General features: G+C 46.3%; 1 protein-coding gene across 1 annotated transcript in view; it reads left to right on the top strand.

The window, feature by feature from the left end:
* The window catches only part of GPC2 (glypican 2), a 98,548-nt gene that overhangs the window by 9,511 nt on the left and 63,940 nt on the right, over positions 1-25,097 (top strand). Inside the window, 1 exon segment of the mRNA XM_029579687.1 lies at positions 1,944-2,082. Coding sequence (XP_029435547.1) covers positions 1,944-2,082 — 139 coding nt within the window.

Genomic DNA, 25,097 nt, shown 5'->3' with positions numbered 1-25,097 from the left:
TGCAGCTCCCATGTTTTCGCTCCCTGTTTGATGTAACTTTTACCTTCTATATAGTTGTTAATAGGTTTCCCCTGTTCTATTGTAAACCGGTACGATAAGACCGCGTCTTGAGTATCGGTATAGTAAAAGAATTTAATTAAATAAATAAATAAATAAATACTTATGTATATCTATATATCAAGTAGCGCCATAGAAATAATTGGTAACATTAAGTAAGAATGTTGGAGCCCTGCTCCCGTTTGGTGTTGGTTGTCCTCGACGCCTCGGAAGCTTGACGCTGTCGTACCGACTCTCTTGCTCTTCAGTCAGTTTTAACCTTCCACTGACCCATGTTCAGCGTACAGGTTTCCATATGCTGCTGCCTTTGATTTCTTGTATTTACTGCTACTCTATCTGCTCTTACCACTGCCATGAAACTTAATTGACAGCAGAATTAAAGCAATTTGAAGGGTTTTTTTTTCAGTCAATGCACAATTCAGCTGTGAACTTGGTTGCTGAAGGTTGTGATCAAGGCTAGCAGTATATCAGGATTTAAAAAAGGTTCAGACAAGTTTCTGGAGGACAGGTGCATTAACAGTTGTTAGCTGGGTAGCCTTGGGGACAATTTGTTTGCCAGTCCTAAAGGAAACGAAGAAAGTGTGCATAGGAGTAACTTACTGGTGCAGCAGTTACTACCCTTAACCAATAAGCCTTGATGCGACTCCATCGTTGCTCTCTGCTTCAATGGCAGGGGGAAAAGGGAAATTGGATTCAGACAGCATGAATTTTTTACAGTCTGGGGTACTGATGCTCAGACATTAAGGAAAAAACACAGAATTGCTTCTATGGCCAAATCCATAAGCACCCATCAAGCAGCAGTGACTGATATACGGAGGTAAACTGCACGGCGCGGCTCATGCTATCATGGGAAGCTTGCTGGGCAGACTGGATGGACCATTGGTACTTTTCTGCCGTCAGTTCTACATTTCTATCACCTCTTCTGGGAATGAGCAACATGGAATGGATGTCCCCATTAGGATCCTGCTAGGTACTCATGGCCAGGATTGGCCACTGTCCTTTTCACTTTCCACCAGCATATACGTAATACGTCCTGAACATCTTCAGCCTCTCGGTGCAGAATTCACATTGCAGGCCCCGTTTGGTTTTAGTGGCCCTTCTCTGAACTGCTTCCATCCTCTCCCTGTCCTTAAGAAGGCCCAACCTCCGGGGGTGGTGCTCATCGTGACTTGCAGCTGAGTTTCCCGCTTGTTCTCCACCCCAGCAAACCTTCCGCTCTCCCTGCTGCTTTCATGACACTGGCTTCCTTCAGGTCATCTGAGATGATTACTCTGAGGGCCGGTTCCTGCTTGGCAGTTGCTAGTTCTTGAAGTCCTAATTCAGGGATGGCCAACTCTGGTCTTCAAGGGCCACAAACAGGCCAGGTTTTCAGGATATCCACAATGAATATGAATGGAATAGATTTGCACACACTGCCTCCACTGGATGCAAATCTCTCTCCTGCAGATTTATTGTGGATATTCTGAAAACCTGGCCTGTTTGTGGCTCTCGAGGACCGGAGTTGGCCACCTCCTGACATATAGGTGTAGTTTAGGCTGAGGTCCCTCTGCTTTGTCACTTAATAAAGATATTGAAAAGAACCAATGCTATCGCCCTGATCAGACTCCACCGGACAACTTCCTGAATTATCTTGCTTCGCCCAGTTAATAGCTTTCTGTCCTACTCCTGCACTGGCTGCTTTGTTTGCCAGACTTCTGTGGGAAACGGTGTCCAAATCCTCACTGAACTCACGCCCACTGACGCAGCCCAATCCACCACTCTGATCACCACCTGATTTGATGTGATCTCCCCTTTGTGAATTTTGTGCTGTTCGGGGAATCCTATAATCTGCTCCTTCCTAGGTGCTCTGCTGCTCTTCCTTTCTGTAAAACATATTTTTATCCCAGCACTTTACCAATCTTCGTGTTTCCCAGCCTTTGTGCTGTGGCGCTCATCGGTGTGCCTTCAGCCCTGATCAGATGTGCCATGGGACTGCCCGATGACCTGGATCCGGGCAGCACCTGGGACAGGGCAGACGGGAGGAGGGTGCAGGGCATGGATAGCTGGACCCCCACCTTACTAGGCAGTTTCCTGCTCCTGAGCTTTTGAGGCCTTCCAGCCTCTGTCTTATCCCCGGGCTAAGTGAGACAGGGAGAGTGTGCACTGCGCACTGGATGTGACTCCTTCTGAGTGTTGGGAGTAACCAAGCCACCTGCCCACAGCACACTGACTTGTTAACATACAGTATGCTACTGCTATAGCATTGTTGCTTAGAACTCTAATTGCTCTCTCCTTGATTAAAGTTTGAAAGGTGATCTGGGCCACCTTATTACTCTTATTTCCAACCAATTTATGTTCCACAGACTCTCTTTCTTCGACCAACAGCCTTGTGGATGCGTGTCCAACCACGGGTTAACCAGTGCGCTCGGCTGTATTGCATCGACCTTTATGTGTCTCCCTCTACAGATCCAGCAGTAGTGTAATGGGACAGAAAGAACCCAATAAACTAGAGCTTGCACCTCCAGATCTGGTTCTGGGGAGAACCAGGGTTGTTTCTTCTTCTGTATTGAGTTGATTATTTTCACCGTTTTAGGACATAATTTATTTGCTATTGCCTCAGTGATATTGTGCCAAGAGAGGAAGGCTGCATCTGGGCTAGTGGTGTCCAGATTGGGGAGTTCTTTGGTGAGATGATCACTGAGTGTGTCAGAAGTGCAGGTTTTCCTAAATTGGATGGTGGAAGGTGGTTGAGGAGGTTTAGGGCTTTCTTGAGTCATGAGTGTGGTTGTAATTATTGAATGGTCTGACCAGGGAATTGTGGTACAGATAGGATCATTTTTATAAGATATATTAGAATTGATGAAGATGAGGTCCAGAGTGTGTCCTGCTTTATGGGTAGGTTTTTCTATGATTTGTTTAAAGCCCATTGCACCCAGGGTGGAAAGGAGTGCTTCACAGTTAGGGGTGAGGGGAGAGGCGTCTACATGGAGGTTGAAGTCCCCCATTATTATGGCTGGCGAGTCCATGTTGATGTATTTGGCTATTGTTTCTATTAGGGGGGAGATATTAGGTCGGTATATAAAATGTTAAATAAATAAATAAAATAAATAATGGGTGCAAAAACAGAATTACGGTAATTGCCAGGTTCTTGTGGCCTGGTTTGGCCTCTGTTGGAAACAGGATGCTGGGCTTGATGGACCCTTGGTCTGACCCAGCATGGCAATTTCTTATGTTCTTAGGACACTTCCCCATACAATCACTGTATGAAAATAGAATATTCAAATGTACAAACTCCCTCCATTACTAAGTCCTCTGTGAAGAAACATAAAACCTTGCAAAAGTCACTCAGCACATACATAGCAAATCTGCTCCACCAGAAGAGGACTAACTGCCAGGCCTCACACAGGAGCAACACTTCAGCTATGCAGGCCCTAGAACACCAGTGCACCTCCGATGGGGAAAACAGGACAAGCTGGACTGTTATAGAGCCTGGCCCACAAACTACAGGCAGGCAGGACACCTCCCCTCGGCCATAGACACAAAACACAGACCAATACTTGTGAAAGAACAGTAAGTGACCACAAACTAGAAACATGTGGACTAAATAAAAATGTTAAATAAATAAATAAAAAACATGTGGACTAAAATCTGAACTGGAAACCCAAAGAAGTCAGACTCTGCCTGCAGTGCAACATCTGAGAAAAAGAAATACATTTCCTCTTGTACTGTGCAAAATACAAAGATGCACAAATCAAAGATTTCCCAAAAAAAATGAGCAGGAAAATCTTTGTCTAATCCTGGGGGAAACAGGAGCAAAATATGATGAATCCTGTGACCATGCCAAAGGCGTAACATGACTAGAGACAATATGGACCAGTACCAGAACTTGGGAATTGCACCTGCTTTTATCCCCTGTAATTTTATGATACTATTGTGTATACATATTTTTCGATATTTTTTGCGATGAAGAAGGTTCAGAGAAGAGCAACCAAAATGATAAAGGGGATGGAACAGCTCCTCTATGAGGAAAGGCTGAAGAGGTTAGGGCTGTTCAGTTGGAGAAGAGACGGCTGAGGGGGGGATATGATAGAGGTCTTTAAGATCATGGAAGGTCTTGAACGAGTAAATGTGAACTGGTTATTTACACTTTCGAATAATAGAAGGACTTGGGGGCACTCCATGAAGTTAGCAAGTAGCACATTTAACACTAATCAGAGAAAATTCTTTTTCACTCAACGCACAATAAAGCTCTGGAATTTGTTGCCAGAGGATGTGGTTAGTGCAGTTAGGGTAGCTGAGTTCAAAAAAGGTTTGGATAAGTTCTTGGAGGAGAAGTCCATTTACTGCTATTAATCAAGTTTACTTAGAAAATAGCCACTGCTATTACTAGCAACGGTAACATGGAATAGACTTAGGGGTAGATTTTAAAAGAAGCGCGATCAGCCTACTTTTGCTTGCGCATCAGACTCAAGCAAAAGTACGCTGGATTTTAGTAGATACGCGCGGAGCCGCGCGTATCCACTAAAATCCTGGATCGGCGCGCGCAAGGCTATCGATTTTGTATAGCCTGCGCGCGCCGAGCCGCGCTGCCTCCCCCCGTTCCCTCCAAGGCCGCTCCGAAATCGGAGCGGCCTCGGAGGGAACTTTCCTTTGCCCTCCCCTCACCTTACCCTCCCTTCCCCTACCTAACCCACCCACCCGGCCCTGTCTACACCCCCCCCTTACCTTTGTCGGGGGATTTACGCCTCCCGGAGGGAGACGTAAATCCCCGCGCGCCAGCGGGCCTGCTGCGCGCCGGGCTGCGACCTGGGGGCGGGTACGGAGGGCGCGGCCACGCCCCCGGGCCGTAGCCACGCCCCGTACCCGCCCCCAAAACGCTGCCGACACGCCCCCGGAACGCCGCGACGACCGGGCCCGCCCCCCGACACGCCCCCGACACGCCCCCCTCCGAGAACCCCGGGACTTACGCGAGTCCCGGGGCTCTGCGCGCGCCGGGAGGCCTATGTAAAATAGGCTTCCCGGCGCGCAGGGCCCTGCTCGCCTAAATCCGCCCGGTTTTGGGCGGATTTAGGCGAGCAGGGCTCTGAAAATCTACCCCTTAGTTTTTGGGTACTTGCCAGGTTCTTATGGCCTGGATTGGCCACTGTTGGAAACAGGATGCTGGGCTTGATGGACCCTTGGTCTGACCCAGCATGGCAATTTCTTATGTTCCCTTTTATTTTAACTACCTTATGCATTGCTTGGAAATGTGCACAAAAGTCAGGCCAGTAGATGTTTCCTTGTCTGTAATAAAAAAAAAAAAAAGGGTCTAGATCAGCCTGTCACTGGTTGCCTGAAGCCACTGATGTGACCGAAAAAAGGAACACTAGTCTAGCAAGTTTGCAGAAACTTTTAAGTAAGACCCAGTGTAAGAATATCACCTGAGAGAATTGCAACGCCACAGGTTTGTTTGCTCTGCCTTCCCTGATCCTCCTTTGACTCTGAAAGCCACTGGAGCCTCCCCTTAGCCCTCTGCAGTGGTGGGAGGAGAGAGGGACAGCCTTGTACTCTGCTTCTCCGTAGCTCCTGGCTGGAGGAGGGGACGACGGAGCCATCCTCCTGGGCTGCAGCAGAGGCTGCGGAGGGACAGCTTGTGGCTCGCCATGGGCCAAAGGATTGGTAACTGCAGGTGCTCCAAGGGCTGTCCAAGGTTCCATGTCTTCAAGCATCTCCTGGACTTGGCGGCGCACCGAAGAGTTTGGTGCATGGTTACAACCATCGCTGTGTGTCTGCTGACTGGGGTAAGTGTGTCTTGTGTGGGTGTCTTTGAAATACATATTGCACATCCAAAACCACATAAGCATATCAACCTAATAATTGAAGGTTGACCGACGTGCCGCAAATGCGCAGTAGAGACCAGCTCTACCGCGCATGTGCGGGCGAGCACGTCAGTCTGAGCCAGCGTCAGAAAAAAAAAATGGCGGTGTCGAGTGGCAGCGGCGGCGGCGTCGGATGGCAGCGGCGGCGGCAGCGTTGGGTGGCAGCGGCGGCGGTGTCGGGTGGCAGAGGCGGTAGCGGGCGGCGGCGGCAGCGAGGGAGGAGAGAGAGAGGGAGTGGGACTGAGTGAGAGGGAGAGAGGGAGTGGGACTGAGTGAGAGGGGGGGAGGGACTGGGACTGAGTGAGAGGGGAGGAGGGAGTGGGACTGAGTGAGAGGAGGGAGGGAGTGGGACTGAGTGAGGGGGGAGGGAGTGAGTGGGACTGAGTGAGAGGAGGGAGGGAGTGGGACTGAGTGAGAGGGGGGGAGGGAGGGAGTGGGACTGAGTGAGAGGGAGAGAGAGAGAGGGAGGGAGGGAGTGGGACTGAGTGAGAGAGAGTGAGTGGGACTGAGTGAGGGGGGGAGGGAGGGAGTGGGACTGAGTGAGAGGGAGAGAGGGAGTGGGACTGAGTGAGAGTGAGTGGGACTGAGTGAGAGGGAGGGAGAGAGGGGGGAGTGAGTGAGAGGGAGGGTGGGGAGGAGTGGGTGAGTGTGAGGGAGGGAGGTAGGGGGTGGTGAAGAGTGAGGGGAGAGAGAATGAGGGGGAGGTGAGAGACAGAGGGATATAGCCTGTTTTAATGGGCTTAACGGCTTGTACATATATGAATGACTGTCTTAATTCCCCTCTGTACTGTGCCTTTGCTGAAGTCCCTTTCTCCAAAATTCTTTCCCTGTACAGAGTAGCAGCCTAGGAGCTTGCTGAAATTAAAGCTGAATTAGCTTCAATGAAAGAAAGTCTCACCCACTTTACATTATTCAGGAATTAATTCCCCATTACTACAGAAAAACCGAAAGTCAAGAAAAAAGAGATTTACAGTAGGCTCAGGTAGGATAAGAGCTGTGACCCACAGACACCCATTCTTGACAGCTGTGCAGCCCACAAGTCTTCCCCCCCCCCCCCCACACACACTCACACAGGGCATTAAGGAACTCAAAAAACAACAGGATTACAGTGGGCTCTGGTAGAATTAGACCTGTGATGAGGAGACACACACTGTATCAAGTGCAACAAGTACAAAAAGCCTTCTCTATATTAAATACTGAAGACGTTTTTGACAAAAAGATTGAAGTATTATCTGAAAAGAGAGAAGAAAACAAATGCATACAGGAATTCCAGATCAGTAACCAAAGGAAAAAGCTCATTGTGCTGGATGAATCTGTCCTCAAAGGCACTAATCTTTTCCCTTGCACAAATGCAAAGGGAAAGGGAGACGTGGATAACAAAACTCAAGTAAAGTCACAAAAGGAGTCCAGGAACAGCAGTAACCTGAACGAGGAAAGCTGGAAAGCTATGAGCACAAATGCTCGTAGTTTGGGCAATAAAATCCCAGATCTGCAAGCCCTAATGATAGAGGCAGACTTGGACGTTGTTGCTGTCACGGAGACGTGGTTTACGGAATCTCATGACTGGGATACTGCAATACCAGGCTATAACTTGTTAAGGAAGGCAGAGAGGATAGGAAAGGGGGAGGAGTGGCTCTTTATGTCAGAAACAATATCCAAGCATCGGAGCTGCAAGGAAGAAGGGGCAATGAAGAAGCTCTATGGGCCGACCTAAAAAAAGATGATGGGGCATCCATTTATATTGGAGTGGTTTACAGGCCTCCAAACCAAAAGGAAGAGCTGGACAGAGATCTGGTTGAAGACATCCAAAAGATGGGAAAGAAGGGAGAAATGGTGATCATTGGAGACTTTAATCTGCCAGATGTAGATTGGAGAATCCCTTCTGCAGAATCTAACAATAGTAGAGAAATAGTGGATGCCATGCAAGGGGCTCTGTTCAAACAAATGGTATTAGAACCCACGAGAGAGGGAGCTATACTCGATTTAGTGCTCACTAAGGGGCGGATTTTCAGAGCCCTGCTCGCCTAAATCCGCCCAAAACCGGGCGGATTTAGGCGAGCAGATTTAGGCGGGGCGGAGAACCCCGGGACTCGCGTAAGTCCCGGGGTTCTCCGAGGGGGGCGTGTCGGGGGCGGGCCCGGTCGTCGTGGCGTTTCGGGGGCGTGTCGGCAGCGTTTTGGGGGGCGGGTACGGGGGCGTGGCTACGGCCCGGGGCGGTCCGGGGGCGTGGCCGCGCCCTCCGTACCCGCCCCCAGGTTGCGGCCCGGCGCGCAGGAGGCCCGCTGGCGCGTGGGGATTTACTTCTCCCTCCAGGAGGCGTAAATCCCCGGAGAAAGGTAAGGGGGGGGTGTAGACAGGGCCGGGTGGGTGGGTTAGGTAGAGGAAGGGAGGGGAAGGTGAGGGGAGGGCGTTAGAGGATTCCCTCCAAGGCCGCTCCGATTTCAGAGCGGCCTTGGAGGGAACGGGGGTAGGCAGCACGGCTCGGCGCACACCGGCTATACAGAATTCATAGCCTTGCGCGCGCCGATCCAGGATTTTAGTGGATACGCGCGGCTCCGCGCGTATCCACTAAAATCCAGCGTACTTTTGCTTGCGCCTGATGCGCCAGCAAAAGTACGCCTATTCGCGTTTTTTGAAAATCTACCCCTAATGGAGATAATGTCTCTAATGTCTGGGTGGGTGCCCACCTCGGCACCAGTGATCATCAAACGGTATGGTTTGATATCGCAAAAAAGATACAGAAAAGAAGCACAAAAACCCGAGTTTTGCAGTTCAAAAACACGGACTTTGATGAAATGGGGAAATACCTGGAGGAAGAACTAGTAGGCTGGGAGAACGAGAGAGATGTGGATCAACAATGGACCAAACTAAAAGGAGCAATTACCAAGGCAACTAATCTATATGTTAGAAAAGTAAAGAAAAGCAAAAGAAAAATGAAACCTATCTGGTTCTCAAAGGAGGTGGCTGACAAAATAAAGGCTAAAAAAACAGCGTTCAAGAAATATAAAAGATCCGAAAGGGAGGAGCACAAAGAAGAATATCTGGTAGAACTGAGGGAGACAAAGAAAGTAATCAAGACAGCAAAAAGTCAAGCGGAAGAAAGGATTGGTAAAGAGAGGTGACAAAACATTTTTCAGATATATCAGGGAAAAGTTCATAGTGGTATAGTGAAACTGAAAGGTGAAAAGGATCAATGTGTAGAGAGAGACGAAGAAATGGCAGAAATATTAAACAAATTCTTCAGTTCGGTGTTCAGTAAAGAGGACCCTGGAGAAGGACCGTCGCTAGTTAACAAGAAACTGGAGGGGAGTGGAGTAGATGAAACTCCGTTTACAGTGGAGAATGTGTGGGAAGAGCTGGGAAAACTGAAAGTGGACAAAGCCATGGGGCCTGATGAGGTTCATCCCAGGATACTGAGGGAGCTCAGAGATGTGCTGGTGGGTCCGTTGTGTGACCTGTTCAATAGATCCCTAGAAACGGGAGAGGTGCCGAGTGATTGGAGAAGAGCGGTGGTGGTCCCGCTTCACAAGAGTGGGAGCAGAGAGGAGGCTGGTAACTACAGACCGGTCAGTCTCACCTCGGTGGTGGGAAAAGTAATGGAATCACTGCTGAAAGAAAGAATAGTGAACTATCTACAGTCGGGAGAATTGCTGGACCAGAGGCAGCATGGATTCACCAGAGGAAGATCCTGTCAGACAAATCTGATTGATTTTTTTGACTGGGTGACTAGGGAATTGGATCGAGGAAGAGTGCTCGATGTCATCTACTTGGATTTCAGCAAAACCTTTGATACAGTCCCGCACAGGAGGCTGGTGAATAAAATGAGAAGCTTAGGAGTGAGTGCCGAGGTGGTGATTTCGAAAGAAACGTGGCCTTTGCATGTACTGTGGTCAGCCCGGCCACAATGTCTCCACATGCTCCATTCATCCGGAAAACGGATGGGCCTAAGTCCTGCAGGAGAACTGTTCTTAGGCCTTACCACAACATCTCCTCCGTTCTCTCTCCCAGTCTCTTTGACCTACAGACCGATCTTGGTTCAGACTCTTGCCCTAGTGGACTGTTATCTATCTGCTCCTCCAGAGGGGAGGAGTTAGCAAAATGGTAAATGGAACTTTCTCTGAAGAGAGAGCAGTGTTAAGCGGAGTGCTGCAAGGATCGGTGTTGGGACCGGTCCTGTTCAATATCTATGTGAGCGACATAGCAGACTAGATAGAAGGTAAGGTTTGTCTATTTGCAGATGAAACTAAGATTTGCAATAGAGTGGAGAGAATGAGACAGGATTTAAAGAAGCTGGAAGAGTGGTCGAAAATATTGCAGCTGAGATTCAATGCCAAGAAGTGCAGAGTCATGCATATGGGGTGTGGAAATCCAAAACAACTGTATCCGATGGGGGATGAAGGGCTACTGTGCACGGAGCAGGAGAGAGACCTTGGGGTGATAGTGTCTAATGATCTGAAGTCGGCGAAACAATGTGACAAGGCGATAGCTAAAGCCAGAAGAATGCTGGGCTGCCTAGAGAGAGGAATATAGAGTAAGAAAAGGGAAGTGATTATCCCCTTGTACAGATCCTTGGTGAGGCCTCACCTGGAGTACTGTGCTCAGTTCTGGAGCCCGTACCTCCGAAGGGACAGAGACAGGATGGAGGCGGTCCAGAGAAGGGCGACCAAAAAGGTGGATGGTCTTCATCGAATGACTTATGAGAAGAAATTGAAGAATCTAAATATGTACACCCTGGAGGAAAGGAGGAGCAGAGGTGATATGATACAGACTTTCAGATACTTGAAAGGTTTTAGTGATCCAAAGACAACGACAAACCTTTTCCATTGGAAAAAAATCAACAGAACCAGGGGTCACGATTTGAAGCTCCAGGGAGGAAGAACCAATGTCAGGAAGAATTTCTTCACAGAGAGGGTGGTGGATGTCTGGAACGCCCTTCCGGAGGAAGTGGTGAAGACCAAAACTGTGAAGGACTTCAAAGGGGCATGGGATAAACACTGTGGATCCATAAAGTCTAGAGGATGTGAATGAAGAGAGAGTGGCTCGCGGGAATGACCACTACTACTTGGAGATAATACCCTTATTGTTGTGTCTGTCAGTGCCCAACGCCCTCTCTCCGCCCTCCTTACCTCTCTGGCGCCTCCCTCTCTGACTTCGGGAAGATTGGCTGCCGCGACGTTCTTCTGCCGCAAGTCCTCGGGTGTTCCCGGACCGGCTCGACGCTGCTATCCGCCATGTTCCTGGAGGCCTAGGGGCGCGCATGCGGTGCAGCCCCAACTGAAGTACCGGCGATGGTGCGAACCTCGGGGGTGTCCCCCGAAGATGACGTCACCCGTGACGGATATTTAAGGTCTCAGTATTTGCTAACACATCGAGTTAGCAAGGGTTTCACTACCTAAGCTACTCTGCCTCCTCGGACTTACCAGAGGTACCCGCTCCTCGGTGGCCTGGCTCTCGCCTATGTTTTTCAGGTGACAGTCTGGAACCGGTACTCGCTCCTCGAGGGCCCTCGTTCCCAGACTTGCTTCGTATGCTCTTTTGCCTGGAAGTCATCACTACCAACTACACCAGTGAGTTACCATCGTTCTCTCTGAGCTTTCCCTGAAACCAGGTACTCGCTCCTCGAGGGCCTATACTTTTCAGCTCCTGGGCTTTATTGGGACATTGTGTGAGTGTTACATCTGCATACCCTGCCTACTCACTATATCTCAGTTTCTCTACAGCTCGGCCTCCAGGGATCGCTGTTCCAGTATCTGAGGGACTCAGCCCAGCCGGGCATTCCAGCTCACTACTGCCACCTCTGGTGGTTCAGTGTACTGTCTAATAAAAGAACTAGTGTGTGTTTGTCTCCTAACTCTGAGCCTGACCAGTGGTCCCTCTCGGGATCATTCCCCGAGGGTGTGGTCATCTGCCACTGGTCCAAGGATCCATCCACAACACTCCTATAACAACAGATTGCTAACTCCTATCTGATTGCTCCTCCCATCAGGCATCAGATCTCAAACAGATTGCTAACTCCATGGATCTGGCACAACTCAGTGCTTTGCAGGTCATATTGGGCCTGGCCCAACACACTGTGGAGCAGCAAGACGCTTTGGAGAAACTTACTTCAGCGTTTCATCAACTACACACACAGAAGGTTCAAGGCACAACCTCCAACCAAGAATGTCAGTCACCGGAGGTAACTTTGAAGACTGCTGTACCACTGGCTGCTCCAATCCGCTTTTTTGGAGAAATCCAGAAGACCCGGGGCTTTTTGAACCAGTGCTACATGCACTTTGCCTTACAGCCGTCTCTATTTCCTACAGTTCTCTCCAAGACTACCTACATCCTTTCATACCTGGATGATAGGGCTCTGTCTTGGGCATCCACCTTGTGGGAATGAAAGGATTCTATTTTGCAGCACATAGAAAGATTTATGGACTTGTTTAAATCCGTTTTTGATGACACTGCTCAAATGTCTGTAGCCGGTTCTGCTTTAGTGGATTTGAAGCAAGGCAACATCATTGGCTGAATTTGCCATAGAGTTCAAAACTCTTGCGGCAGAACTTTGCTGGGACCCCAGTATATCCTGTCTACTCACTACTAGTCTCTCTCTACAGCTCAGCGAGCCAGAGATTATATTCCAGTATCAGAAGGACTTCAGCCTTGCCGAACACAGCGACTCACTACTGCCACCTCTGGTGGTCCAGCTTCCAGTTTAATAAAGAACTATTTGTGTTTATCTCATATTCTAGCCTAGCCGGTGGTTCCTCTCAAGATCTCCTCCTGGGGGCGCTGTCATCTACCATCGGCCCAGGGATTCCCCATTTCCTCCTAGTGGTCATTCCTTTCACTATTGTCACATTGTGGGAGCCAACCACTACAGACCACTGACTCCGCTCACGGAAGTATTATTTAGACAGCTACTCCTCTTTCCTTGAGACTTGCCAGCAGCTTATATATATACAAATTGCTACTCCGTAGCAGAGGCATGATCAATTACTATCTCAGTAGCGAAGTTCAATATACCTATTGTTCTCTCCTTTCCTCAGAAGAGTAGTATTATACAGATTGCCAACTCCTCTTCCTTGGAGAGTTGATCCATAACAAATTGCTACCTCCTTCCTTACAGGAGCAACTACAGCAGTTCACTAATAGATCTACACATAGCTAAATGCTCCCCTCTGGAGGAGCAGGTCATGTTATAATGCTACTCCTTCCCCCTTCAGGAGAACAACAGAACAGACTGCTAACTCCGCCCTCCTGGCTGGGTGAGTGACAGCAGATTGCTAACTCCTCCCCTCTGGAGGAGGAGAGCATACCAGATTGCTAACTCCCTAGCAGATTGGTAACCGATTGCTAACTCCTGCCCCCTGGAGGAGGAGAATGTAACAGATTGCTAACTCCAGTGAATCCGGCTGAAAATTGGAACACATTTTACTCCAGTGAATCTGGCTGAAAAGATTGTTACCTTTAACTCCAGTGACTTCTACCTTCAAGAAAAAAATTGGAGAAGCCTAAATTTGAAGCCAGCTTTCAAGAAAGAATTGCAGAAGCAGTACTCCTGGGGATTCAGCTCAAGGTTTTGGACGTTTGTAGCCCATGGAACCGGCTCACCTTTCTGCCTTGCAGGCTATTCCGGGCCTAGCTCAATGTCTTTCAGAACAGCAAGAAACCCTAGAGAAACTTACTGCAGCCTTTCATCAGCTTCATACACAAAAGGCACAAAGCACAGCTTTATACAAGAAAACCAGTTATCAGAGATAACTTTAAAATCAGCTGTTCCACTGGCGGCACCTGTTCGATTCTCCAGAGCAGTGGTTCTCAACCGGTGTGTCGCGACACACCAGTGTGTCGCCAAGCACCAGCAGGTGTGTCGCGGCTCCCGGTATTCCACTGCCCCGCTTGTGCTGCCCTTTTCCCCAGGGGCAGGGCTGAAGAATGGAGAGACGCTGTGTGCCGCTGCCGGCGGTTGAAGAGCAGAGAGACCTGCGCGCCGACGCCAGCGGGGCCGAAGAATGAAGAGACGCTGCGCGCCGCCAGCAGCGGCTGAAGAGTGGAGAGACCTGCGCGCCGCCAGCAGCGGCTGAAGAGTGGAGAGACCTGCGCGCCGATGCCGGCGAGGCCGAAGGAGGAAGAGACGCTGCATGCGCCAGTGGCGGCTGAAGAGTGGAGAGACCTGCGCGCTGATGCCGGCGGGGCCGAAGGAGGAAGAGACGCTGCATGCGCCAGTGGCGGCTGAAGAGTGGAGAGACCTGCGCGCTGATGCCGGCGGGGCCGAAGGAGGAAGAGGCACTGCGCGCTGCCGCCGACGGGGCCGAAGAACGAGGAGACGCTGTGCGCCGCTGCCGGCGGCTGAAGAGTGGAGAGACCCTGTGCACCGCGGGAGGTCAGGCCAGAGGCGGCTGAGAAGTGGAGGCCAGTCTTATTGGGCCAAACAATGAGAAGAGGCTTCATGTGAGCTTGTGTGTGTGGTAGAATGGGTGCCTGGGTGCATGAGTGAGAGCTTGTGTGTGTGTGTGGTAGAATGGGTGCATGAGTGAGAGCTTGTGTGTGTGTGTGTGGTAGAATGGGTGCCTGGGTGCATGAGTGAGAGAGCTTGTGTGTGTGTGGTAGAATGGGTGCCTGGGTGCATGAGTGAGAGCTTGTGTGTGTGTGGTAAAATGGGTGCCTGGGTGCATGAGTGAGAGCTTGTGTGTGTGTGGTAGAATGGGTGCCTGGGTGCATGAGTGAGAGCTTGTATGTGTGTGGTAGAATGGGTGCCTGGGTGCATGAGTGAGAGTGTGTGTGTGTGGCAGAATGGGTGCATGAGTGAGAGCTTGTGTGTGTGTGTGTGTGTGTGTGGCAGAATGGGTGCATGAGTGAGAGCTTGTGTGTGTGTGTGTGTTGTAGAATGGGTGCCTGGGTGCATGAGTGAGAGCTTGTGTGTGTGTGTGTGGTAGAATGGGTGCCTGGGTGCATGAGTGAGAGCTTGTGTGTGTGTGTGGTAGAATGGGTGCATCAATGGCAGCTTTGTGTGTGTGTGTGTGTGTGTGTGTTAGAATGGGTGCCTGGGTGCATGAGTGGCAGCTTTTTGTGTGTATTAGAATGGGTGCCTGTGGTAGAATGGGTGCCTGGGTGGTGAGTGGCAGCTTTGTGTGTGTGTGGTAGAATGGGTGCCTGGGTGCATGAGTGAGAGCTTGTGTGTGTGTGTGTGTGGTACAATGGGTGCATGAGTGGCAGTGTGTGTGGTTGTAAGTGACAGAGTATGTGTGAGATTGCATGTAAGTGACAGAGCATGTGTGTGATTGAGAGAGACTGGTCAGGGAGGTGACTGGTGTGTGTGTGTGTGTGTGTGTGTGAGGAAGAGATACTAGTTAGGGAAGTTATTGGTCTGTGTGAGACAGAGACTGGTTGTGGGCCCTAAGGAAGAGGACTGTGAGGACATAGTTTCAGCAGCCACTGCTGCTTCTGGTGAGTGCTATTGGTCTGCAAGGGAAAGGAGTAGGAGAGTTGCTGGAGAGGGTAAGTAAAGGCAGCTTTTTAAGTTTATTTTTCTTGATTGACTGCCATTTTAATTATTGGGTATTATGTGATGTGTCTGCTGTTTGAAATATTTTGATATTTAGACTATTTTTATTAATTTTTATGAGTTTGTAATTGTTGGATGTTATTCTGTTCAGCTGTTTTGTAACATTTATTAGTATAGTTTTACAATTATTTCTAAGTGGGAATCTATATCAGCTTGGCTTGCTCTGTTTTCCCAATAGGAGGTGTATTAGTGTTTAGGTCCTGGTTAAATATTTGTAGTGGTAAATTATTGTCTTTTCATAAGGAGGGGTATTGTGCTTGTCAGTAAAGAGAGTTTGTTTTGCTTTTACTGAGATGTCATCAGATCCAGAATATCTTTTTTTGTATCGTGAGCTGTACGGGTAATGCCCTAGTTCTGCTCTGCACCCATTTTTGGGGGTCGATGTGGTTCCTGAGGATGCAGAATGTATATTTACATTTTGTCCCGTGACGGTCACATGTTCAGTGTGTCACGCACTTGAGAACCATCTGTCAGGTGTGTCCCAGCTGAAAAAAGGTTGAGAACCAATGCTCCAGAGAACTCCAGAAGACTCGAGGCTTCCTGAACCAGTGCAGTTTACACTTCACTTTACAACCTTCATTGTTTCCCACAGGTCTCTCCAAGACCAGCTACATTCTGTCTTACTTGGATGGGAGAGCCTTGTCATGGACTTCTACCTTGTGGGAAGGCAAGGACCCTATCTTACATGACATAGAAGGATTTATGGACTTGTTTAAATCCGTTTTTGATGACCCTGCTCATATGTCTGTTGCTGGATTTGCTTTGGTGGACTTAAAGCAAGGCAACAGAACTCTGGCGGAATTTGCCACTGAGTTTAAAACTCTAGCAGCAGAGCTTCGCTGGGACCCCAGATGTCTGAAGACAACTCTTTTACAAAGGCCTGGACACTCGCATAAAAGATGAGCTGGCTGCTCGTCAGACACCTGACTCGTTGGAAGAATTGATATCCTTAGCCACTCGGATTGACTGGCGTCTTCGAGACAAGGTGAAGGAACTCCGGCCTAAGGTGTTACCTGGATTAAAACCAATTACCGATTCAGTAAAGTCCGATTAGTCTTAAATGTGCTACTTGCTAACTTCATGGAATGCCCCCTAGTCCTTCTATTATTCGAAAGTGTAAATAACCGAGTCACATCTACTCGTTCAAGACCTCTCATGATCTTAAAGACCTCTATCATATTCCCCCTCAGCCTTCTCTTCTCCAAGCTGAACAGCCCTAACCTCTTCAGCCTTTCCTCATAGGGGAGCTGTTCCATCCCCTTTATCATTTTGGTTGCCCTTCTCTGTACTTTCTCCATCACAACTATATCTTTTTTGAGATGTGGCGACCAGAATTGTACACAGTATTTAAGGTGCAGTCTCACCATGGAGCGATACAGAGGCATTATGACATTTTCCATTCTATTAACCATTCCCTTCCTAATAATTCCTAACATTCTGTTTGCTTTTTTGACTGCTGCAGCACACTGAGCCGATGATTTTAAAGTATTATCCACTATGATGCCTAGATCTTTTTCCTGGGTGGTAGCTCCTAATATAGAACCTAACATCATATAACTACAGCAAGGGTTATTTTTCCCTATATGCAACACCTTGCACTTGTCCACATTAAATGTCATCTGCCATTTGGATGCCCAATCTTCCAGTCTTGCAAGGTCCTCCTGTAATGTATCACAGTCTGCTTGTGTTTTAACTACTCTGAATAATTTTGTATCATCCGCAAATTTGATAACCTCACTCGTCGTATTCCTTTCCAGATCATTTATATATATATTGAAAAGCACTGGTCCAAGTACAGATCCCTGAGGCACTCCACTGTTTACCCTTTTCCACTGAGAAAATTGACAATTTAATCCTACTCTCTGTTTCCTGTTTTTTAATCAGTTTGTAATCCACTAAAAGGACATCGCCTCCTATCCCATGACTTTTTAGTTTTCTTAGAAGCCTCTCATGAGGGACTTTGTCAAACGCCTTCTGAAAATCCAAATACACTATATCTACCGGTTCACCTTTATCCACATGTTTATTAACCCCTTCAAAAAATGAAGCAGATTTGTTAGGCAAGATTTATTTATTTAGTGTTTTTCTATACCGGCATTCGCGATAGGTATCATATCATGCCGGTTTACAATTAACAAAGGGGTGTAAAAAGAAGTTACAATAAGAACATTAACAGGTGCGGAACGAAAACATTGCAGTTACAATAAAACAGGGAAATACACAACTGGGAGCAGTGAAAAGTCGATAGAAAATTAACAGAACAAATTTACAAATTTATGGTATTTACTAAGTAATAGAGTTTCGCGATGATATTGTTTATCATGTTAAGGTAAGGTCTGAGAGTCGGTTAATGGTGAGTTAAGGTTCAGTTGGGGTCTGGAAAGGCTTTCTTAAATAACCATGTTTTGAGTCTTTTCCTGAATGATGGAAGGCAGGGTTCCTGTTGCAGATCCGGTGGAATGGAGTTCCATAGAGGTGGTCCTGCTGTGGAGAATGCCCTGTCTCTGAAAGTTATATGCTGAGAGGTTTTGGGGTGTGGTACCTGTAGAGATTCTCTATAGGACTCTTTGATGGGTCTGGAGGAGGTATGTTTTCTGAATGGGATTCGAAGGTTAAGCGGAGAGTATTGATGGATAGCTTTGTAGATAGAGGTAATGGACTTATATATGATTCTATAGTGAATTGGCAACCAATGTAGGTCTTTAAGAATTGGAGATATGTGATCTCTTCTCCTTGTGTTTGTCAATATTCTGGCTGCTGTGTTTTGAACCATCTGAAGAGATTTAAAAAATTTAAAAAATTTAAAAAATCGATAAAACAAAACAGGGAGAAAAACAATCCCTTGTTTAACTCCCAACTCAGATCTATGAAATCCAGCATCAGGAAATTGGAAAAAGAATGGTCCAAAACCAGAAGTCCAGCAACCCTGCAACGATACCGCACGCAACTTGCCAACTATAAGAAAATGATTCTGAACGCCAAACGCAACTACTATAGCCTAAAGATAAAAAAACTCAACAAATAAACTCAACGCCCTCTTCAACATAGTCAAAAACCTTATAGAAGAAAACTGCAAAAACTCCCCCACTCCAGATACAATCAACCTAAGTCAAGACCTTGCTATCTTCTTTAGGAATAAAATAAAAAAAATAACTGACTCCTTTAAGAACTCTGCAACTAATATCATTCCATCTGACTTACCAACAATAACACCCTGGATGAACTTTGAACCAATTTCAAATACCGAAACAGAAAAGATGCTACAAAAAATTAACCCAGCACAACATGAACTGGATTCTATACCAACCCGCTCGTTCAAGGAATTGGCTCATATTATAGCCCCAACTCTGCCATTATTAACAAATCTCTTGAAGAGGGTAAACTTCCTACAATCCTAAAAACAGCAACAATCACTCCAATTCTGAAAAAAAAGAATCTGGACCCAAAAGATCTCAATAACTACTGGCCTATATCAAACCTTCCTTTACTCGCCAAGATGACTGAGAAAGCAGCCCTGAAACAGCTCAATGAGCACTTAGAAAATTACAACATTCTTCACCCCTCTCAACACGGTTTCAGAAAGAACCGCAGCACAGAAACCCTCCTACTCAATTTATTGAACAAAATTATAAGAGAATCTGACAACAAATTAAACCACCTTTTAATCCTTCTTGATCTTTCTGCGGCTTTTGACACAGTTGATCACAAAAAATTAATTTCAAGTCTTGCAAATATAGGCCTATCCGACAAAACCTTAGACTGGTTTTCCTCATTCCTATCTGATAGGTTCTTCAAAGTAACCCTGAATAACAAATCCTCTGAACCCTGTCCACTAGAAACTGGAGGACCACAAGGGTCCGCCCTCTTGGCCACCCTTTTCAACATATATATATTTATTTATTTATTATTTATTTATTTAACATTTTTATATACCGGGATTCATGCAGAATTTGCATATCATCTCGGTTTACATTGTAACTGAAAACGACAAGCATGAAGGAATGCAAGTTACATAGAACAGGGTAATAAACTTGGAAAACAGATTACATGGGTAAAATAACTTAGTACATGGGTAGATTAACATGGGTATAATAACTTAGGGAAAATTAACATGGGTATCATAACTTAGTGCATAAAGGAGGATGGAGAAAAAACTGAAAATTATCTTATAGTAATATTTTATATTTTAAGCTTGGTTTGAAGGTCTTTAGGTAGACTATTTGCTAGTGAGTAGGAGTTGATGTATTTTATTGTCCTGATAGGAACGCTTGTTCGAATAGCCAGGTTTTTAATCTCTTTTTGAAGTTGATTGGGCAATGTTCTGAACGGCAATGTTGATTGGGCAATGTTCTGAACTTACTCCCTCTCTGTCAATTTATTTCAAGCCTTGGCATTACTTTCTTTTTATACGCCGATGACATCCAATTAATCATCCCTATAACCTCCACCATCGAAGATGCCATTAACCTTACAACAAACTACCTCATCTCAATTAGAAATCTTCTAAACCAATTAAAATTATGCCTCAATATGAGCAAAACCGAATGCATCTTCATTAATCGAAACAAATCCAGTCAAATAACCACAAATCCGTATATTCAAATTGATAACACCATAATCCATCTGAAGACTTTTGTAAAAGACCTTGGAATATGGATAGATAATGATTTGAACTTCAAAAAGTGTATAACAATGAAAACAAAAGAAGGCTTCCACAAGCTTCATATTCTAAAACACCTTAAACCTCTTTTATTCCCACAAGACTTCAGAACTGTCCTACAATCTCTAATCTTCTCAAGTCTTGATTACTGCAACTCACTCTTCATTGGCCTCCCCAAATCAACATTAAAACCACTTCAATTGTTGCAGAATGCGGCAGCCAGAGTTCTCACCGGCACAAAGAAATTTGACCACATCACTCCGGTTCTAAAGAATCTTCACTGGTTGCCGATCGATCAAAGGATTATATACAAGACCTTAACATTACTTCATAATGAAATACACAAAGCTGACAACAATGCCCTCTACCACTTGATCCAACTTCACATAACGCCTCGCTCAACAAGAAATTCCAACAATATCAAATTAGTCATCCCCTCTTTACTCTCTGCCAGACTATCTAACACCAGAAATAGAGCCTTCTCAATTGCAGGACCAAAAGCATGGAACTCTTTGCCAAACTATCTATCCTCTATCAATGACTGCAAATCTTTCAAAAAAGAACTCAAAACATGGTTATTTAGACAAACTTTCATAGATGGCATTGGATAAACCAACTCTCTCATATCCAGTTCCTCATCCCCACTGATCTTCCTTTCTTTTCTACTCTCTCCGGATATATACTTTATATCCCACCATTCCTCCCCACCCCCCCATATTTTATAGTATATCTTTTTAACTCTTTTCAATTTTTAAATGGAACATTAACTCTCTTTCAATGTAAATTAACATCACTATATTACATCTCATATCATAACAACCTTCAAGTGCCTCTCTTGATAACTGACTTACGTTATTCTTCTTGTCTACCTGTTAATAATCTATATCCGAGACTGAAATGTATCCAGTTTTTGTAAACTTATTAATAAGTTAACACACAGAAATGTTATATGTATTAAGTTGTTTGTTTAATGTAAACCGGAGTGAAGGCAACAAGCTATACTTCGGTATAGAAAAGAATCTAAATAAATAAATAAATTTAGTATGAGATGAGGGTAGACCTAATAATATAGAGTTGCAATAATCTAACAGAGAAGATTATTGCTTGCAGAACTGTTCTGTAGTCGTGAGAGTGAAAAAGTGGTTTTATTCTTTTTAAGACATGAAGTTTATGAAAGCAGTCCTTGGTAGTTTGGTTAATAAATGATTTTAGGTTTAGCCGATTATCAATGATAACTCCTAGGTCTCTTACTTGAGATGTTTGTAAGTTGGCTGGTGGATTTGTAGTGATATTACTGTTTTCCGGGAATATGAGAAGGAGTTCGCTTTTTGAAGAATTTAGGATTAAGTTTAGACTGGATAGGAGGCCTTTGATTTCTAGAAGGCACTTTTCCCAGAATTCTAGAATTTTTGTGAAGGATTCTTTAAGGGGAATGATGATCTGGACATCATTGGCGTATAGAAAGTGTTTTAGGTTCAGTTTGGTTAACAACTGGCAGAGAGGGAGAAGGTAAATGTTAAAGAGCATGGGTGAGAGGGAAGAGCCCTGTGGAACTCCTAGAGAGGAAGGATAACGATGAGATTCTTTGTTGTGTATTTTAACCTTGTAGCCTCTGTTCCCAAGGAATGTTTTGAACCAGGCCAGTGCTGTACCTGTTATGCTGATGTTAGCTAACTGATTTAGGAGGATGAATGGTTAACCGTATCAAATGCTGCCGAGAGGTCCAGGAGGATCAAAAGTAGGCATGACCTTTATTGAGGCCCATGATGAGGTAATCTGTCAGGGATATGAGTAGTGATTGAGTACTTAATGATTTTCGGAAGCCATATTGAGTAGGGAACAGGATTTTGTGGTCTTCGAGGTAGTCCAATAATTTGGTGTTAACTAATTTTTCCATTACCTTGGCTATGAAAGGGAGATTGGAGATTGGACGAAAGTTGGTAGGATCTTTAGGGTCTAAGTTTGGTTTTTTTAGGAGTGGTTTGATGGATGCGATTTTAAGGTCTTCTGGATAGATTCCTTGGGATAAAGAACAATTGATAATATCTGCCAGAGCTTTGGAGATGGTGTCTGGGATTAGAAGAAGCAGTTTGGTCGGGATATGGTCAAATGGATGTGACGAGGGTTTCATTTTCTTCAGTACTGATTGGATCTCTGAAGTTGTGATGGGTTTGAATGATTGGAGAGAAATGTCTTTGTTGGGGTGGAGATATGTGCTGGATGGTGCAGAGGTATTAGACTTCAGCTGTATAAGAAGGTTAGAGATTTTATTGCTGAAGAAGAGGGCCAACTCATCAGCTTTTTCTTGTGCTTGGTCGAGTGGAATGTCAGGTGCATTGATTTGTGTTAAATTGGATACGTAAGCAAATAGGGCTTTTGAGTCGAAAATAAGGTGATGGATCTTATGAGCATAGAAATCCCTTTTTGTTTTTAATGTAGAGCTCTTGTATCGGTGGAGGGTGATCTTGTAAGCGGAGAGGGTGGTCGATGATGGTGTTTTACGCCATTTGCTTTCTTTCTGTTGAAGGGATTGTTTGAGTTTTTGAAGTTCTTCGTTAAACCATGGTTGTCTTTTGGACGTGTTATGTTTGAGTTTTTTTGTTGCCAGTGTACAGAGTTTGTTTGCTGCCTTTTCTGTTATGTTGGACCAGGAGAGGAGGGCTGAATTAGGAGTGGAGACGTCTATGAGAGGGAGTTCTGAGACTAGGTGTTTGTGGAGGTCATCGGAGGAGCAAGATTTCCTGTAAGTAAATTGTGATTGAGGGAAGTGTTTTTTGCTCATTTGTGCTAGTGACATGGTGGTAGAGATTAATGCATGGTCTGACCAGGGGACTGGTTTGCAGCAGGTTGTGCTGAGTGTGAGATGCCTGAGTTCACAAAAATGAGATCCAAGGTGTGACCCGCTCTATGGGTGGGTTTGTTGATTATCTGCTTGAATCCCATGGCAGACATGGCAGTTAGGAATGTTTCGCAGTTGGTTGAGAGAATGGGGTCGTCGACATGTAAGTTAAAATCACCAAGGATTATGGCTGGGGACTCCAGATTTAGGTGTGCTGTTAATTCCAGAATGGGTGAGGCGTCAGAGTCTAGAAGGCTTGGGGGGCATAGACTAGAAGGATTTGCGGATGGTCTGATTTGAAAAGGCCTGTTTCAATTTTAGAGGGTGATTTAACTGGATGTTGTGCGAGTCTCAGATCTTTTTTGGCTGCTAGGAGAATACCCCGCCCCTTTTTTTCCGTCGGGGAATGGAGAAAAAAATTGTAGGTTTGTGTTGGAAGTTGATTTATTAGTGCAGTGTCCGTATGTTTAAGCCATGTTTCTGTTATGGCGCAGAAGTCCGGATTTGCGTCCAGCAGAAGGTCATTGAGTATTAGCATTTTCTTGGTGAGAGATTAGGCGTTGAATAGAATCAGGGAGAATAGAGCTAGGCCTAGAATTTGTGTGATAGGGGAAATCATGATGGGAATGAGGAATTTGTAGGTGTGTGGACGTGAAATCATGGAAGGATTTCCTGTGAGGATGGTCCTATGCTAGAGGATTGGTATTGGGAGAGCAAGAGGTATTATGGCTTAATGTAACCGGTGAGCTGGTTGTTAGAATGATAAGTCTTAATTTCTTGGGGTGAATGTTGGATGAAAGTTAGATGAGTGGTGGAGCCTGGTTGGATGAGTGCAGGAGGCTGGTAGGATGAGTGCTGGATGAAGTTAGTTGAATGCTGGAGGCTGGTCTGATGAATGCAGGATGAAGTTAGATGCGTGCTGGAGACTGGTAGGATGAGTGCTGGAGACTGGAAGGATGAGTGCTGGATGAAGTTAGATGAATGCAGGAGGCTGGTCTGATGAATGCTGGATGAAGTTAGATGAGTGCGGGAGACTGGAAGGATGAGTGCTGGAGACTGGTAGGATGAATGCTGAATGAAGTTAGATGAGTGCTGGAGACTGGTTGGATGAATGCTGGAAGAAGTTAGATGAATGCAGGAGGCTGGTTGGATGAATGCTGGAAGAAGTTAGATGAATGCAGGAGGCTGGTCTGATGAATGCTGGATGAAGTTAGATGAGTGCTGGACACTGGAAGGATGAGTGCTGGAGACTGGTAGGATGAATGCTGGATGAAGTTAGATGAGTGCTGGAGACTGGAAGGATGAGTGCTGGAGACTGGTTGGATGAATGCTGGAGACTGGAAGGATGAGTGCTGGAGACTGGAAGGATGCGTGCTGGAGACTGGTTGGGTGAATGCTGGATGAAGTTAGATGAGAGCTGGAGGCTGGTGGGATGAGTGCAGTGGGATGAGATAATTGGAACTCTGAAGGCAGGGCTAGAGCGCATCTGACAACCTGTGGGAGTGAACCCTGGTTCTGAGGCTCACAAAGGGGCGCACTAAGGGGCAGGCCCCTTAGGTCGCGCTCCTTTGGGCGCGCAACGCCGTCGGGAGCTTCGATCGATTTAAAGGGGCTCCAGCCGGCTTCCAATTGGCCTAGTGCCTTTCGGGGGCGCGGCTTTACTCACAGTGTGCTGCGTCGGCTTTCCTCGCGGCTTTACTCAACTGCATGCTGTGTCGGGATTCTGGTCTTCTTTTCTCCGTCTCTCCCCTTCTGGGATTTCTTCCCGTTGCACTCGTCTGCACTGCTCACCTGGTGGTGAGCGGGCTCCTGTCCCCTAAGGACCACGTGAGCCCCAGCAGAGAGGCGAGGTTAGTGCTGCGACGGGAATGGAGGCGGAAAAGATGTTTTGTGGAATACCTGAGGAGTCCATGTGGTAAATTTGAAGATCCAATTTTGTATCACACTATGAAGTGGGCCTTGGACGATTCTTTTCACCACCACTTCTTTTGAGGATCTTCAGTCATAGCGGTTGCTATGCTCGCCATAAGCTAGGTGGTTCTCTTCATCTATAATGTCTTCTTGAATTACAAATTTGAGAATACTACATTCTACCTACTTGGAAGTCATGCTGAAGGACTACAGCACTGTTGATTCCAAAGTGAAGTCATCTCT

The sequence above is a fragment of the Rhinatrema bivittatum genome, chromosome 16, assembly GCF_901001135.1.
Source record: "Rhinatrema bivittatum chromosome 16, aRhiBiv1.1, whole genome shotgun sequence".
NCBI lineage: Eukaryota > Metazoa > Chordata > Amphibia > Gymnophiona > Rhinatrematidae > Rhinatrema > Rhinatrema bivittatum.
This window is presented reverse-complemented; position numbering and strand designations above follow the sequence as displayed.